This window comes from Bipolaris maydis, assembly GCF_028858645.1.
Source record: "Bipolaris maydis strain C4 unplaced genomic scaffold PSV08scaffold_2, whole genome shotgun sequence".
Lineage (NCBI taxonomy): Eukaryota > Fungi > Ascomycota > Dothideomycetes > Pleosporales > Pleosporaceae > Bipolaris > Bipolaris maydis.
In genome coordinates this window covers 597186-612899 of record NW_027093858.1, presented here as the reverse complement: position 1 = coordinate 612899, position 15714 = coordinate 597186, and the positions used below count along the sequence as shown (strand labels likewise).

Genomic DNA, 15714 nt, shown 5'->3' with positions numbered 1-15714 from the left:
TGCTACATCACACCTATCTAGGGCCGAGGCGTAGATGCGGCCGATGGCTGTAATGAGGCTCTCGAGCTCGCATTGTCGGCATCTTCCTCATCCTGTTTCTGCACAATGCACACCTGGCCCTTTGCACTTTTCCAATGCCTTTTCAGCATATCGCCACGGTTGAAAACACGCCCACACCCCCAATCAGACCCGTCTCCGAGCTTACCCCCACACACAAATGACTTTGCATCGTTGTGTGTAGTTGTCACGTGCCGAGTGTGATCGCCCTTTCTCACAAAGCTCTTGCTACATGTCGAGCAGACATGGGCTGCTGGCTTGCTCCCACTCTCCGCATGGCGACTCCGCATATGAATCTGAAGGTTTTGCTTACGAGTAAATTTGGCATCGCACTCTGTGCAATCAAAAGACACCTTCTGCGGTGGCAACTCGGGATATTCTGCTTCTTCGTCATCGTAATCAAATGCCATGTGGAATTCCGTCTCGTGCTTATGGAGCTCCTTCAATGTGCTACAACCCAGTGTGGCCATTGCGCATCCCGGAAAAGAGCAAAAAAAGGACCGTTCGTGCTTCTTGATGTGGTCGTCCCGCTCTTGTTGTGATGCAAAGCCGCTGTAGAATCGTATACAGTTGACTCTTGGACATTTGAAAATGTTCTCGCCGTACATTGCTTGCAGTTTCGTCGCCCCATTCGCTGAAGCACTTTCCAGCTCAAGGTGCTCACGCACTTTTTTCAATGCATGGTGGAGCTTGAGTACTTGGAGATCAGAAGAGTGAGCGGTTGAGGCAATGAGCTGCTTTTGTGCGAGATGAGCAGCTACAGTGAGCTTGTCAAAATTGCGATTGCTCGAAAGTGCCTCCCATCTTGCTAAGAATGATTTCGGGGGTACCGACTTGGTCCGGGGCTGCGCCCAGTACATGTCGATGAAAACTTCTGCCGCTTCAGATATCTCTTCTAGGGCGTCTTTCGATTCCTGTACACGCAAGAATGCATCCAGGTGGCGAGCCCAGTATGCGTACGCATAGTCCATGAATCCATAATATCCCGATGGGATGTAATCAGGCACGCTTCGATTATCATCTTCAACGTCAAACCCTTCAAAACAAAGGTAAGATATGCACAGAAGAACCAGATTGCCCTCGCCCGATCCAAGGTTGACGAGGTTTTTGTCAAGGAGATATCTGCAAAATTTAGTATACTCGAAGTGAAGAGAGAAATTTGTACACTGGATGTGTTCCCTGTACACGGATCTGGCAAAAGGACTCACTTTTTGGCGGAATGATGGACAATGACAACGGTGCCGTCAGCATGGATGTTAACCAACGACCCACACAAGTCTTTTGAATCCACACGGAGCTGGTCACGCTCCCAGTCCACGGTCTGGTCTTCCAAATTGATTGAGACTGCACATTGAATCTCTCGCCACATAAGAGGCCGCTTTGCACACACGAGCCATGTTAACAACTGAACAGTTTTCGCGCTCAAAGATCCTCGGTTGGCGGTCAGCCGTCGTATGATGCGCGAGTATCTGTTCAAATCAGCCGTATTCTACACACTGTCCTACGTGATGTATACATTTCTTCCAGTCTAGTACCGCCTTGAAGAAACTTCTCCGGCAAGAGCTCCTTGTCGAGCTCTGCTCGTGAGCTTTGATCGATGAGGTAAGAAGTCATAAGATGTGCAAACAGGAACATACCTGCACCGATCAGAACACAGGTGGTAAATGTATGAGGGGAGATTGTACCCACCGTCAGCACTCTTCATCACCTGATCCTGCACCCATTGTTGCCGGTCTGTAGTTAGGTCAAACTTTAGCTTGATGGCCATACTCCTCCCCGCTACAAACTCAACAATGTCTTTTCGTGTATGAGCCTCCGTAATCTTTAATGATGGTACACCGGCGAAGTGTTTCCTCGCGATATTGTCGTCTTGACTGACAAACAGACACCGCAACGAATCCATATCGGCTGGAGGGAGTGAATCACATGTATCCTGGAAGAATGACACAATTTGTTGACGTTGATCGCCCTCACACTCGTCAATTCCGTCTATAATAATGTATAACTTCTCAAAAGCCTTCAATGACGTTTCGAGTAGTTCGCGTGCTGTCGCTTCAAGCGAAAGCGTGACCTGCCCACTTGTTGATGCTTTTTCATAGAGATACGACAATAGAGCGTCATCTTGAGATATCAGCTGAGATAGGATACCACGAGCAACTGCAAGAAACGTGTTACGTTCACTATCCATATAACGACAGTAAAAAAACGCCACGTGGACATCTGCCAGCTTCATAGCTTCCTCGACAACTAAAGAGGCCAGAACAGTTTTTCCTATTTTGATGATAAGTAAAGATTCCGGTAAGTCTGGGCACGAGCCTACCTGCTCCAGGAATGCCATTCATCCATAGCATATGTGTTGAGCAGAGGATTGGGTCGAACCAGGAACAAAAACGGTTCTCTTGTAGAAGCCATTTTCCTGTTCCTGCATGCTCTTGACGTACTTTGGCATAAGCCTCTTGATCAGCACCACAGTTGGCTGCAGCGAGCCACTGGTGAACAACCATGCGACGCTTGCGCACTTCATTCTCTCTATCACGATCGAATTGTAATTCGATAAGCGTCCGCGTTGCAAGTATCTCAGAGAACTGAGCCACAGTTGCCTGCGATTCGATCAACGCCATGTGTTCGCGTAAATCCCGGAGTATAGCAGCGAACTCGGTGTCAAAACTTTTCCAAAGTGCTTGGAAAAGTTGTTGCCACACTGTGTTTTGTCAACGTCGTGTCCATGATGATAAGAAAGAAAACTTGAAATACATACTGCGCTTCTGGAAATACTTCATTGCCTTGAAATGAAATTTGAGTATGTCCTCGTACATCAGTCGTAGCACTCGAGTCATTTGCGGATGATTCCGGAAATAGCCCTCATACTGGGCTAGTAGAGGCATGTGCTCGCCAATGCGTTGATATGCATCCAGCAATGCGTCAAAGGCTTCATGGAACGTACTGGCTATCTTCACAAAAGTCAGAACTCTTGGCTTTGCCTGTCTCGATCAATATCTTGTTTTGTGTACGATGGCCCAAGGGCACTCAAACCGTGCTGGCGGAAAATGATCTTCATGCTGTGCAACTCAAAATATCGAATAAGATTTGTACCTGTAACAGAAATTTCATTGGGCCCTGGGCGCTTCAAGTTCAGCCTGAGAAGTGAATGGTTTGTGGTCGGCGAGTCATACCCAAACGAACGCCAGAATTTCACTTGTGTTGAGAAAGACGGCCACAACTTTTTCATATTCCTTCATACCCTCCAAGAATAATTCTAGCTTATTCATGGCGCGCAGCCTTTTTTCAGATTGCTGCTTGCGTTGAATCTTCTCTATAGCAATATGGACGTCATCCAGCGTGGATGTTGCGAATTCTTGCTTTTCTTTCTCACTCAAGCCAGACTTGAACTTTTCCAGTACAAGGTGAAAAGTTGCGGAATGCATAGCTGTAGGTTGTTGCGTATATTTTGTTTATCATGTCGTCTTCAAGGAGAGTGGAAATCAAAGTGTTACGGTGGAAGAGGAAGGAGCAGCTGGACATGACGGCTGGTCTGTGCGCAGAATGCGCATCTCCACTTTCGCCCCCAAGGCTGCGCCTTGCTCACCAATGGCACCCGCAGTGTCTGCCTTGTGTGATCTAATCCGTCATGAATTCATACTCGCCAATGATTAGAAGTGCTCAACAGGGGCTGTCAGACGTGAAAAGGATTTCGGCGGCTCAACGTGTCCCTAGAAACTATCGACACTGAAGCTCCGGCCCAAATTGCGGACGTGATTAAAGACGGCTCCAGCACATTGGCCAGAAAACGATGAAGAGACCACTATCTCCTACTGATAATTCAGAAGCATCAAAGCGGTGGGAAGGGGTCACTCCAATTGTATCATGTAAGTAGGTGCAATCATTCAAGATACCTAGTACTAATAACCGCTGAAGATGATCATCTGTCTACACCAGATACTAGTTCAAGGAGAGCAGTTGGTAGCCCCGACGAGGAAAAGTTGCGCAATGTTCCACAAGTCTCAGCCACAAGCTCGTCACATCAGCCTGAGGAGCCCGGCAATCTGAAGGAGATTTGTTACGGCTCGGTAATGATTATGACCAAAACCGAGTAATATAGCACAACCTACTAACATTTTTTAGCTACTTGAACTGAATCTTCAAGTCAGAGAAGATCCGCTTACATTTAGGGATTACTCGTCTCAAAATGCAAGAAGCGATTTTGTCGAACTTGAAACTACATTTGTTGGTGGCTACCTCTGGATGAACATCCGCGACGCCATCAGCTTCGGATGCTTAAATCAAAAGATTTCGCAAGTCCTGAAACGACTAAAGTCCCTTTCAAGTGTCGAGATTGAAGGCATTGTATCGCGTACCAGCTTAGAGAAGGCTAGAGCCGAATGGAAAAAATCAGGACGCTCTGCAAACCTACTTGTAGACATCAACGTTTACGGTCCCAATACTTCCGGGGTTGCTAAACCCGCTGGCAGAATCCTTAGCAATGCGAGGCTCTTTTTACAACCCCCAAGCTTCGTCACGCGGCTGGTCACATATGACAATCCCCAATATCTTAAATTGCCCAATGTCTCAGAGTTGCAGATCATGGAAGCACCAAGCACGAACTTTGCAGCACCGCTTTCAGGCAGCGCGAAAGAAAGCACATACTCCGAGCTGGAATCAGTATTGGACAACATTCCACAGTCGAAGATTTTGAGAGAAGTTTCTACAAGTTGGCGAATACGAACAGTGCTCAAAAAGTACGTTCTCGTTATCACTAAAGAAGGGTTTTCACTAACCTTGAGAAGTTATCAGCGAGAGGCTGTTGACTTTATGACTAGAAGAGAAACCAGAGACTTGCCTCCTTCACTCAGTCTCTGGAAACCTCACTCTCTTCCCGGAGGTCCATTCTGGTATGTGCGTATGCCAAGATCACAAATTTTCGACTGACACTTCAGTTACAAACACGTCATCACTGGTGCAAAAAGTAGCGAGATGGATGATGCCCTTGGAGGCATATTTGCTGATGATATGGGACTCGGAAAGACACTTACCACATTAGCTGTCATTGTAGGGTCTCTGGAACGAGCGCTAAATTACGCCGTAGGGCTTACAAGAGGCTCAACAAACTCTTGGAAAGAGATCGTCCCTTGCAAGACTACCCTCATAATCGTCCCCTCTTCATGTGAGTAACTCATAAACACCACATCCATTCTGATCTGATCTGGTCAGTGTTGTTAGAGAGCTGGGAGGACGAGATTACTAAGTAAGTCTGAAATTATGCCACAGTGCGTTGTCTAACATTGATAAGACACATTGAACCTGGAACCCTCATGGTGCATCGCTTCCATGGCTTAGGAAAACGTGTGGATCTTGCTCATCTACTTCGCATGGATATAGTTCTCACGACATACGCGACTGTCGCTGCAGAATTTTGTCGTGGAAAGAGTACACTGAACCGTATTGCGTGGTACCGCCTAGTTTTGGATGAGGGTAACCCCGCCTTATCATTTTACAGCCTATAGAACGTGCTCACATACCTAGCTCACTATATCCGCAACCCCTTGCGAAAACAGTTTCGGGCCATCCAAACCATACCCGCACACATCCGCTGGTGTTTGACAGGCACTCCTATTCAGAACTCTCTAGAGGACCTTGCTGCACTCGTGAAGTTCTTACAAGTTCCGGTGCTTGATGACCTGGCATCGTTTCGCAAGCACATCAGCACACCAATCCTGTCAAAGACTAACAATCGCTTTGGTAACCTTAGCCGGCTTTTAGAAGCCATATGTTTGCGCCGTACCAAATCGATCCTGAAGCAGCCTGAACCGGTTATGGAAACAATACTTCTTCAGTTTTCCGCTGAAGAACAGACGCAGTATGAAGATTACGCAGCGAGTTGTAAACATTACATCGACTTGGCTGTTTCAGGGCATAGTTTCAAAAAAGCTAACCAGCAAGTCATCCAGGCTATCTTGGGTTTAAGACTGTTCTGTAATGATGGAGAAAGGTCTCTTGCTAAAAGAAGTTCAGCATACGGCCTTCCAACCTTACCAGAAGAAGCCCTGAGTTTCTTGCAGACTTCCTCAGATGCCGTGTGCATCCAGTGTGGTTGTGAAATTATGGTAATGTATCAAGGCGACGACAAAAGCTCAGGTGTACTGACTGTTTGCCATCATCTCATATGTGGTGAATGTCTTCCAGACTTTGAGGCGGACCTTGATGAAAACTCTGAAAATGGGCGTAGCTGCTGCCCGTTTTGCGGTTTAAGAGCAGAGAGATCATCATTTGTCATCATACCTTCGGACACGGAAAAATCTACAGATTTACCGACTACAGTGTGGCCTACAAAGTTGCGTGCGATTCTTGATAGTGTTCAGCGACAAGGCTCAAATGATAAGTGGTACGTTTTTACAGCCACCGCCAATGGCGCATCGCATTCCATCTGCGCAGACTCACTCAATACCTAGCATCATATTCTCTGCCTGGAAGACAACACTCGACATCATGGCTAGCATATTGGACGTTGCCCTAGTCCCGTATTTTCGCATACATGGCAGCATACCAGCTAGCAGGAGGAGTAAAGTTCTCGACGACTTTGAGCAGTCTACAACTGTTCGGGTATTGCTGATAACACTAGGGACCGGAGCTGTCGGGTATGTATTGTTCGCTATCATGCCTATATTGGACTAACACGAATTCAGCTTGAACAAGATGAAGGCTGCCAATATCGTACATATCATAGAGCCCCAGTGGAACCCTTCGGTCGAAAACCAGGCAATCGGGCGCATCATAAGACTTGGGCAAGAGAAAGCTGTCAAGATCTTTCGATATATCATGAAAGGCACGGTTGAAGAGGTATGATGGAAGTAGGGACCATGTAGAGGATACCATTTGACATTTGGCAGGCCGTCCAATCTCGCCAGTTGCGCAAACTCCAACTTGCACGTGGAGGATTTGGTCTCTCAAAAGATGACCATAGCGAAAAGCGAATCGGTGAGATTATGGTACGTTATAAAGCTCCTTTCTCAACTAAGTAATAACGCATGGCCTAGAGTTTGATCTGCCCTTCGATCTCGTAGGACGAGTACGTCAGCCTTGCATCCGCCACTCTCAAAGTTTTATTCGAAGTTGATCGAGCCCATCTGAATTTCAGGGTGGGGGAAAGCTCTTTCCAACAACAATAGCCATACAGTGTACTCGCAATGAGTTTCAAAACAATGCAGTCTGCTCTCTGTATTTTAAACTAGATACATTGGGACTAGCGCCAAAAGGCCTCACCATCTCAGTTTTCCTGTGTTTGCATCGCCGCAATTTTTCCGAGTTGACCGGTTCAAAACCGGTGAACGGCCCCCCAAAACAGTAAATGCCTCGTTGCAGCCCTAGCACAGCCTCCCATGTCTGGCAAAATTCCAACACCGCCCAGTAAGCGAGCCAATTGTGCGAAGTGTTCGGGTGGGGGTCAAAAGTTCGGTGTCTGATCATTGGTTAGATGTAGGTGGGATGAGACCGGTCAACTGGTCCGCCTGAGGTTCGCTGCCTGGACAGGACCTATGACGTGGGCTGAGCTCCTTCGAAAGTTGTGTACAGTTCCACACATGCGCGCTCAGCAGTACCATAGGCCTACACCTAGATAGGATTGGCGCCTATCTAGGTATGAGCTCATATTACGGCTGGGCGCTCTAGGTGTAATGGTAGTAAGATTGATATGCCGCCCGCACATGCGCAGGTGGCTTGAAACTCTTCCTAAATGTACACACCGGTACCTGGGCTCTTGGAGTTGTTGCCCATTTATGTATAAAATAAAGCTCACCGGTGGCTTCCGAAGAGCGTTGATTTGTTTTTCACTTATTTGCTCACTGGTTTCCGGGCTTGTTTCCTAGCTTGTGGTTTGGATGGTTTGGTGGAGATTCTGGTGTCACTCACGTGAAGACTTCTTTTTCTTACTCTAAAGACCTACCATGGCAACGAGTACCTTTCAGCTAGTCCTGTGGAACACTCATTGTTGGTTAATTTTATGGATGATTTTATGACTAGCGTTTTGGTTGGCTGGGCTACTTAGGCTGGTGGAAATTCTGGTCTTTGTCACATGACCGTACCATCTCTGAATACGCAGATTCATAAAACTTTAGCACGGCTAATGAACGCAGAGATCCTTAGAGTTAAACGGATTGCATTTCCTCGTGCACGAAACCCTTCGGGGGCCAATTACAAGATATAGCTAAAGCTGCAAACACTACACGCATAGTACAGATGCATTGAAATCCATAAACTAATATGCAAGTGAACAAGATTGACGCTCCAGTCGTCAATACTGTGGCATGTATGAGAAATAAAGTATTTAATCTCTGAAAGTAAGTGTCAGATGATCACTACTCCTATCTTGCACTAGGTAACAACACCATTGAACGAATACTAGGCTAATACTACCTCAGGACTCACTGACACTTATTCGACCAACGCCCCATCATGCCCAAAATTATCGAAACCCCATCATCCTCCCCCAATCTGGCCACACCCTCACAACACCCAAACCTCCAACCCAACCAGCTTCCCATACGTTTACTCATTCTACTCCCAAAACGCCACAACCCTAACTTCAATACTTTCCCTCGCTTCCTCCCCCTCACTCCCCGGCAACCTAAACGCCGTATGCGGGCACCTCCACCCCGGCTTCCCCCTCTCCGTATCAAACCCCTTAAACACCACCACCTCATCTGGCCTCATATTACTCAAATACCACCACTGATGCACCTGCCTCTCCTTCTCTCCATGACTCATCACATAATTCTCGCTCTTAATCCCCGTACGACTGAATTCCCTCTCGCGGATCTGGTAGTCAGAGTCCGGGACGGTGGTGGCGTCACAGACGGTGAGGGGGTCTCTGCGGACGGGTTTTAGGGGACGCCAGGCGCCGAGGAAAGCGAAGCGTCGAGAGTGCGTGAAGAGAGAGGAAATGTGGGGTGGGAGCGAGAGTTCGCGTTGAGTGCCGGCGATGGCGGAGGGGCTGCCGGCGTAATCGACGTGCGGGTGGCCCGAGGGAATGTCTTGCCAGCGGCCTTTGGGGTCGAGGATGCCTTTTTCGCTGGGGGAGGTGTGCGCGCGGATTACGTGGTTAAAGACGTGAGCAGTTGTGGCGCCGGTTCTGTTTGGGGGTTGGTCGGAGTTGTGAGTTGGTGGGCTCTTTTATTCGACTTTATTCGGAATCGGTATAGGAAATAGTAGAGCTTACAGTTTCTTTATGATTTCTTCTATTTCTGGGTAGTATTCGCGCTTTACCTCTTCTTCAGTGCTTTCGCGAGTGACTCGGTCTTTTGGTGGTAGCGTGACGAAAGTGAATCCATTGGTGTCGAGATCAAAGATTCTACCGCTCGTGCGTGCATCTCGTATGAGCATATGTCGAGTGTGTTCGTTATGTTCATCTAGGAATGGCGTCTTCCAAGCGGACTTTGGAATCGGAATACCTGTTGCAGGAAAGTAGTTTATGGGGACAACAACATCGCCGCTTTGCGAGTCTCGACGGGCTTCCTGCATAATCGGAAAGATCCTTGGATTCAATAACACGAATGTTTACCGTGGAACAGGTGTGGTGTGGAAATTCGCTCTTCTTCAATATGATCACATCACCATGTTCGCGGAACCGCGGCCAGCAGAAGTGGGGTAGACGCGTGCGCAAGGTCATACTGGACAATCAGTCGTACAATTATCATTTCTCATATACCGTCGCCGGTGACATAGCGATGTTGCGGTATTTTTCTAACCCTTAATTTTCCTACGCTCAAATACGACTCTTAAAGAAGCTGCTTCAAAATATCGATCTGCTCCATGACGGCGCTCTTGCTGGTGCCACCGGTAGCATTCTTGAGCTCGACTGCGCGCTCATAGTCCAGGCACTCTACAACATCATCACCAAGCCTGGAGTCAATGCCCTTAAGTTGCTCCAAGCTTAGCTTGTCCATGGGTACGTTCTCCTTCTCGGCCAATGCAACTACACGACCGGAGATGTGGTGGCCCTCACGGAATGGTACACCCTTCCTGACAAGGTAGTCTGCGAATTCTGTTGCCAGCATCTCAGGCGCCAGCGCTGCGTGCATCTTATCGGCATTGACTGAAAGAGTCGAAAGGACACCAGTGGCGATCTGAATCGAATCGCTGACCGTCTTGATGTGGTCGATGAGGGGCTCGACTGATTCTTGGAGATCCTTGTTGTAGGTTGTGGGCAGACCCTTGATGGTGACGTACAGGCCCGCCATGTGTCCGAATGCACGGCCGCTCTTGCCGCGAATAAGCTCGAGTGAATCGGCGTTCTTCTTCTGGGGCATCAAGGAGCTTCCGGTCGAGTATGCGTCAGCTAGACGGACGAAGCCAAACTCCAGACTTGAGTAGATGATCAAATCCTCCGCCCAACGAGACATCTTCAGCATGAAGCTAGATCCCCATTGCAGTGTCTCAAAAACGAAGTCACGATCTCCGACAGCGTTCAAGGAGTTGGGCAAGAGACCATCAAAGCCGAGCTCCTTGGCCATAGCGTGACGGTCGATGTTGAACGGGTTACCCGCAAGCGCACCGCATCCCAGCGGGGACTTATTGACGCGTTTGATTACTTCGCGGAGTCGCTCGAGTTCGGATGCGAAAGCGGTTGCATGTGAAAGGATCCAATGAGACCAGCGCACTGGCTGAGCTTTCTGGAGATGCGTGTAGCCTGGCATGAGGATGTCAATCTCAGCCTCTGCTCGCTGCACCGAAGTCTTTATCAGGAGCTTCAGATAACTCTCGAGCACCTTGAGCTGCTCTCGCAGCCATAACCGCATGTCGGTTGCGACTTGCTCGTTCCTACTACGCCCTGTGTGCAACTTTCCGCCAATGTCTTTGCCGATGATCTCGCTCAGCCTCCTTTCGTTGGCAGTGTGAATGTCCTCGTCGTTTGCCTTGACCTCAAACGTGTTAGAGGCCCACTCTTCCTTGATCTGTGCCATTCCCTTCTCAATGGCAGCGAACTCGGCTTCGGTGAGGATGCCATTGTTCTTGTTGGCTCGAGCGAACGCAATGGAGCCGGCAATATCTTCAGCGTAGAAGAGGCGGTCGTAGGGCAGCGAGGCGTTGTACTGCTCCATGACGGGGTCAAGGCCCTCTGTGCACGTCTCAGTTTTGTCCCAGTCATGCCAAACGAGTTCGTATTATCCAATCGAGTCATTGACAGGTACATACCCGTGAAACGACCACCCCAGAGCATGTTCTCTGCTACCTTCTTTTCTGAAGCCATTTTGTGTATGAGAATAGTGAAAAGTTGTTGAGTTGTGTTGTGACTGTTCGCGCGTCCAGAAAAAAGATATGACGCTCCTGCATCGGCGGGCAGGGGTCTGCGCTACTAAGCGCTAGTTGCTGCGGGGAACCATCACATTTCACGTTCAGTCACCAATCTTCAGATACAGTTTCTACCAAGCAAAGAAAACTCTATATTCTATGTAAGAGCACATATCTAGCAGGTCTGGATACTTTATCTGTATCTACCATGATATTTCACGCCCTCAATTCCTATTGTCCTCCAGCGTCAGCCGACTCAACCCCGCTTCAAGCAACGCCAGCTCTGCAAAATAGGTAGATTGTTCACGAGCACGAGAGATACCTTGCGCGTTTGCGATCACTGCCTTCTTTCTTAGACAACCTCCGATACCCTGCTGATTGACAGCTGGGAGAGGGGCATTGCTGTTTGTGTAGCTCGTTGGCAAGAAAGCGGGGCGAAGCCCCCATGGACCCTCACGATCCATTTCCTCCTGCAACTGTTGCTGCCTCTGCAAGAAAATCTCAAGGGGTGCGCCTTGCTGCCCTTGTGCTTCAAAAGAATCGAAAATTACGGTAGGGAGTCTACGCGTAGGCCTTGGATGCGTCATTGCCGGGTGGCTGTAGCGTACATACATTGGTTTGTCTGCCATGGCTGTTTGTATTCAGGTCCGATGGATAGGCTTAATTTTTGGTTGGAATCTTTTCCACACACGATAATATAGTATCTCAGCCATCACTGTGTGAAATCACAATCAGAGGTAGTGAGCTATTCAATACTGAGGTGGTTTCACAATGCAACTAGAACATGATCAGGATATGAGTGAATTCAGCTTCAGGTGTATTGGTATCATTCTTCTAGTGTCGAACTAGACAGCTACTGCTTTGTGGTGTGAGTTATTTCATTACTCATTGTAATTCAGTCCCAAACGCCAATGAATGCAAGAACCCAGTACGCGATGCCATCGCTAACGCTAGCCATTTGATATGCAAAACAGAAAAAGAAACGCTCTTCACTCCGAGCCCGTAGTGGTAATAGAGACTTCTCAAGCAAGCGCACCAACAACGCTCAAACCGATCAGAAGAGAAAGGGTCCAGCTCCCGCTAATCTTCAGCCCAGCGCTCACATACGATCCTTCATTGCCACCGTTGGTCTTCCTCGGGCCAACCGCCTTTTCAGCATTGAAGCATCCAAACATGCCAATGCCGGTAGCACCCTCCTTGTCGAAAGCTTTCATCTTTTCTGCAAGACAGGTCTCGACAATGTCTGGCGAGTCGGTGATGCAGTACTGGAAGCAATCATCGCCGTCCTCTGAGTTGACAATTACAGGTGTTGTTGAATCGCGGGGTGTTAATGAGGTGGTGTCCGGGGCTGAATATGTGGCAATGGCGTTGATGTGGCCGTTGCAGCAGGCATCCAGGATTGAGCTGTTTGAGCCGCCGATGGGTACCGCGCAGGAGGGCAGGGTGGTGGGTGGTGGAGGAACCGAGCTGATGGGTTGGCAAGACATCTCTGCGACTTTGTATATCTCTTTTTGATGAATAAGATGTGGTGTGGACGATCGATGTCGTTCAAATTGTAGTATGTGGGATTGGAATTTGGTATCCGGTGGTTCGTTTAAACACGGCTTGCGTGTGATCGGGTGAACTTTTCAGAGAGAAATATGGATATCGTTCAGATAAGATGAGAAATCGACGCCAATGCAATGCTGAGATTTGACGGAAAGAAAGAATGCAGATCTTCGAAAGAAATGATATGTTAAGTGGTTCGCAGAACACACTTAGAACGATAAGAAAAGAACCTAATGAAATGACAAAAGGAAAGAGAGGATCTTGAGGCTGTTGGATGATGCTGTTGTTGAGCGCAGAGCCTCATTCATATGTACAAAGTGGATTCTAAGAATATCCTGGCAGGATTGGCGGGTGGATAGGCGGGTAGATAGGCCAGCGCGAGACCTAGCGTTACGCGCCCGCAGCTCGGCTGTAAGATGTCGTTGGTTGGCCAGTAACGCTCGACGGGACTACGCACTAAATGCTCGGCCCCGTCCGAAACAACCTGTTCTGTTGCGTTTGAAACATTATTATGCGAGGATTTGTTGTCTTCATGCTTTGTCCAGTCCAATGAGATGTGAATATGGCGCGGTAGAGACAGGTCACGTGGCATACCCTCCACCAAAACAAAGGCCCATGCGCTTGACCGGAGTAATAACAGGCGGCTTTCAGGTACCAAAAAGACATCTCGCGAGGCTGTTGGACAAATATAATATCTTGGGGCCCCGTTGGCGCGGCAAGATCGGGAGTAACGGAGCCCACGTTGCGAGCCTAAATAGATGGCGCCATGCCTCATTGGTGAAGTGGGTACTTTTGCTCCAAGATACGTGCGTACAATTGATGGATTGTGACTGAGATATCACTAGCTAGATCAGGCTATCTTTTTTACTACTTTCAAAGTCCTCTCCACTCTACGACCGTTGTGTTCTGAGAGATGAAGCACGAAACCGAAATCGGCCAGGGATCAGAACAGTCAGGATGTCTGGTGTTGAGTTTTAGTCGTCTTCATTCTCATCCTCGTGCGCGGCTGCCCAAGGGCTTCTCTTGCGTAGTGATGCTCCTCGCACCTCAAGTACGAATGGTATAGGCGCTAAGCAAATAGCTATAGTCATCAGTACTAAGCTTGCATTTCTAGTACCAATGTTCAGAAAAAGATGTCTTCCGACAAGTGGAAAACCAGCTCCAGCAAGATTTCGGATGAGTCCAATCCCCGCAAGTGCTGACGCTGAGTATGTTTTATAGGCATCCTCGGTATATGTAAGGGTCATGAGTACTACACGTAAATTATGAGCACACGACTTCTCTGAAATCAAGACAAAAACTTACTTAGGGTGTAAAAAGACCATCCCCAGAAGGCGCTAGCAAATACTGCAAAGAGCGGGTGTATGTTTGGTGTAGCTGTGAATGCGAAAGCCAAAAGGGATATTGGGAGCACTATAGCGGCCAATTTCGCATGACGCACCCGTGCTTCTGGTACATCGTGACCATCGGCTTGTGCGACACGCCATTGGTAATATCTCTCTTGAAAGACGTTTGTCATGAGACCAACTGTTATGCCCACAACTATCCCAAGAAAGCAGATGCCAACGCCGATAGTGTCAAATCCATAGCCACTTGGTCCGAAGATCATGTGAAAAGCGCCATTGAACAGGAATGAAAGCCCGTATAAAAAGCCATTGTAGAGAGCACCAAACTGAACAATGGCTTCAGTGCCGAGAAATCGGAATGGTCTCGCAAGTGCGGTGCCGAACAGTTGCTTCGGCCCTCGCTGCTTCAGTGCATCTGGTACCTCTAGACTGTCGTCTCCCGTGGCTTTACGCAGCGCTCTCGCTCTTCTTAGCAATATCACGCTATGTCGAGTCTCTCCCAAAGTGCTCAGAGTTACAACCAGGATAATCCAAAACGCGAAGCAGATTGCCAGCATGATCCGAAACACATCGTGCCATGATCTGTCCTGTGCAATGAAAGAAAAGAGCACAAATCCAGTTGGACTGCCACCTGTGGCTGCCCAGAGAAACCAGGACATTGCTGGACCAGTGTCATTGTGATGGAAGAGATCCGCGATTGTTCCGCCGAAATTCGATATTGTTGTTGAAGAAAAATAGCCAGAGAAGAATCTCAAGACAAGGAACGGACCTAAAGTCTCAACATATGTCGTTCTCAGAAGCATAAGTAAGAATATTCCATAAGACACAATGTACACAGGTCTGCGTCCGTAGTACTCTGAGAGTGGTGCTAGAGTCATTGGTCCAAAAGCTAGTCCAAGTACATACATACTCAGCCCCAACAACGCGACGCTGGGAGGTACACCCATATCTTTTGCAAAGTCACCCGCGACGGGACTGAATCCACTGGCGCCCCAAGAGACACTTAGATCTATAGGTATTATCGCGGCAACCATAAGCCATTTTCGCGCTGTCGGCCAGTTGCGAGGGTCTTCGGGATCATTGGGTTCGAATGTTATGACTTTGGCCGGCACTTGGGAGAGCAACGGCTCTCTCTCAGTTTGGGAGGAGCTCATATTTCCATGAAGAAAAAGAGAATGAAGGTCTTCTGACGTGTCCAGAGTCAAGATGCAGCTATGGTCTGTTGCTGCCACGTGAGAGAGATGGCGATCTAGCGCTGATGATGACGTACCAAGCCAAGATTTCATTGGACCGATTTATTCTGTACTACATTTGGATTCTGATATCTCCACCACTGAACACTTGCATATCACTGCTGAACGAATTGGCGATGCATTATCTTGAGTTATCTGGGATCAATGTCTTTGATAGCCTGAAACTAAAGTTTGGAATTGATGGTTCCCGATTCCAGTACTACATTATGTCGCGCACAAGATCATCCAAA

The 15714-nt window shown here is 48.2% G+C and overlaps 6 protein-coding genes across 6 annotated transcripts; 1 reads left to right on the top strand and 5 right to left on the bottom strand.

Moving 5' to 3' along the window:
- Nucleotides 1-17: 17 nt before the first annotated feature.
- On the bottom strand, nucleotides 18-3482 carry PSV08DRAFT_407064 (uncharacterized protein; the record flags this gene model as incomplete). The annotated part of the gene is made up of 6 exons (XM_014229454.1): nucleotides 18-1179; nucleotides 1266-1401; nucleotides 1747-2328; nucleotides 2378-2758; nucleotides 2816-3008; nucleotides 3231-3482. The coding sequence occupies 6 exons, from the start codon at nucleotides 3480-3482 to the stop codon at nucleotides 18-20; spliced, it is 2706 nt and encodes a 901-aa protein (XP_014084929.1).
- Nucleotides 3483-3847: 365 nt separating this feature from the next.
- On the top strand, nucleotides 3848-7254 carry PSV08DRAFT_194457 (SNF2 family N-terminal domain-containing protein; the record flags this gene model as incomplete). Its single annotated transcript, XM_066091996.1, has 12 exons — nucleotides 3848-3923; nucleotides 3973-4124; nucleotides 4180-4793; nucleotides 4842-4946; nucleotides 4992-5218; nucleotides 5266-5299; nucleotides 5345-5526; nucleotides 5578-6436; nucleotides 6504-6689; nucleotides 6738-6891; nucleotides 6942-7040; nucleotides 7089-7254. The coding sequence occupies 12 exons, from the start codon at nucleotides 3848-3850 to the stop codon at nucleotides 7113-7115; spliced, it is 2715 nt and encodes a 904-aa protein (XP_065949724.1). The 3' UTR covers nucleotides 7116-7254.
- Nucleotides 7255-8604: 1350 nt separating this feature from the next.
- On the bottom strand, nucleotides 8605-9567 carry PSV08DRAFT_398627 (uncharacterized protein; the record flags this gene model as incomplete). Its single annotated transcript, XM_014229456.1, has 2 exons — nucleotides 8605-9178; nucleotides 9266-9567. 2 exons carry the CDS (start codon nucleotides 9565-9567, stop codon nucleotides 8605-8607), a joined length of 876 nt encoding a protein of 291 aa, XP_014084931.1.
- Nucleotides 9568-9711: 144 nt separating this feature from the next.
- PSV08DRAFT_398626 (L-Aspartase-like protein) lies at nucleotides 9712-11337 on the bottom strand. The gene is made up of 2 exons (XM_014229457.2): nucleotides 11242-11337; nucleotides 9712-11164 (listed from the first exon to the last, which is right to left on the bottom strand). Exons 1-2 carry the CDS (start codon nucleotides 11294-11296, stop codon nucleotides 9825-9827), a joined length of 1395 nt encoding a protein of 464 aa, XP_014084932.1. The 5' UTR covers nucleotides 11297-11337; the 3' UTR covers nucleotides 9712-9824.
- Nucleotides 11338-12444: 1107 nt separating this feature from the next.
- On the bottom strand, nucleotides 12445-12824 carry PSV08DRAFT_263300 (uncharacterized protein; the record flags this gene model as incomplete). The annotated part of the gene is made up of 2 exons (XM_066092489.1): nucleotides 12445-12602; nucleotides 12642-12824. Coding segments are annotated over 2 exons (341 nt in total), but the record flags the coding sequence as incomplete, so codon positions are not given.
- An 868-nt stretch (nucleotides 12825-13692) lies between these two features.
- Nucleotides 13693-15424, bottom strand: PSV08DRAFT_358693 (major facilitator superfamily domain-containing protein). The gene is made up of 4 exons (XM_066092966.1): nucleotides 15142-15424; nucleotides 14191-15087; nucleotides 14003-14137; nucleotides 13693-13966 (listed from the first exon to the last, which is right to left on the bottom strand). Exons 1-4 carry the CDS (start codon nucleotides 15383-15385, stop codon nucleotides 13860-13862), a joined length of 1383 nt encoding a protein of 460 aa, XP_065949722.1. The 5' UTR covers nucleotides 15386-15424; the 3' UTR covers nucleotides 13693-13859.
- Nucleotides 15425-15714: the final 290 nt, after the last annotated feature.

What these genes read in the sequence shown, in the direction of transcription:
- PSV08DRAFT_398626 (XM_014229457.2), bottom strand. Translation starts at nt 11,296, where the DNA reads ATGGCTTCAGAAAAGAAGGTAGCAGAGAACATGCTCTGGGGTGGTCGT. An exon ending in CTGGGGTGGTCGTTTCACGG is followed by an intron (nt 11,165 to 11,241) that starts GTATGTACCTGT and finishes AGACGTGCACAG; the next exon opens with AGGGCCTTGACCCCGTCATG.
- PSV08DRAFT_358693 (XM_066092966.1), bottom strand. Translation starts at nt 15,385, where the DNA reads ATGAGCTCCTCCCAAACTGAGAGAGAGCCGTTGCTCTCCCAAGTGCCG. An exon ending in CGTCGCGTTGTTGGGGCTGA is followed by an intron (nt 15,088 to 15,141) that starts GTATGTATGTAC and finishes CACCACTCTCAG; the next exon opens with AGTACTACGGACGCAGACCT. An exon ending in ACATCTTTTTCTGAACATTG is followed by an intron (nt 13,967 to 14,002) that starts GTACTAGAAATG and finishes TGATGACTATAG; the next exon opens with CTATTTGCTTAGCGCCTATA.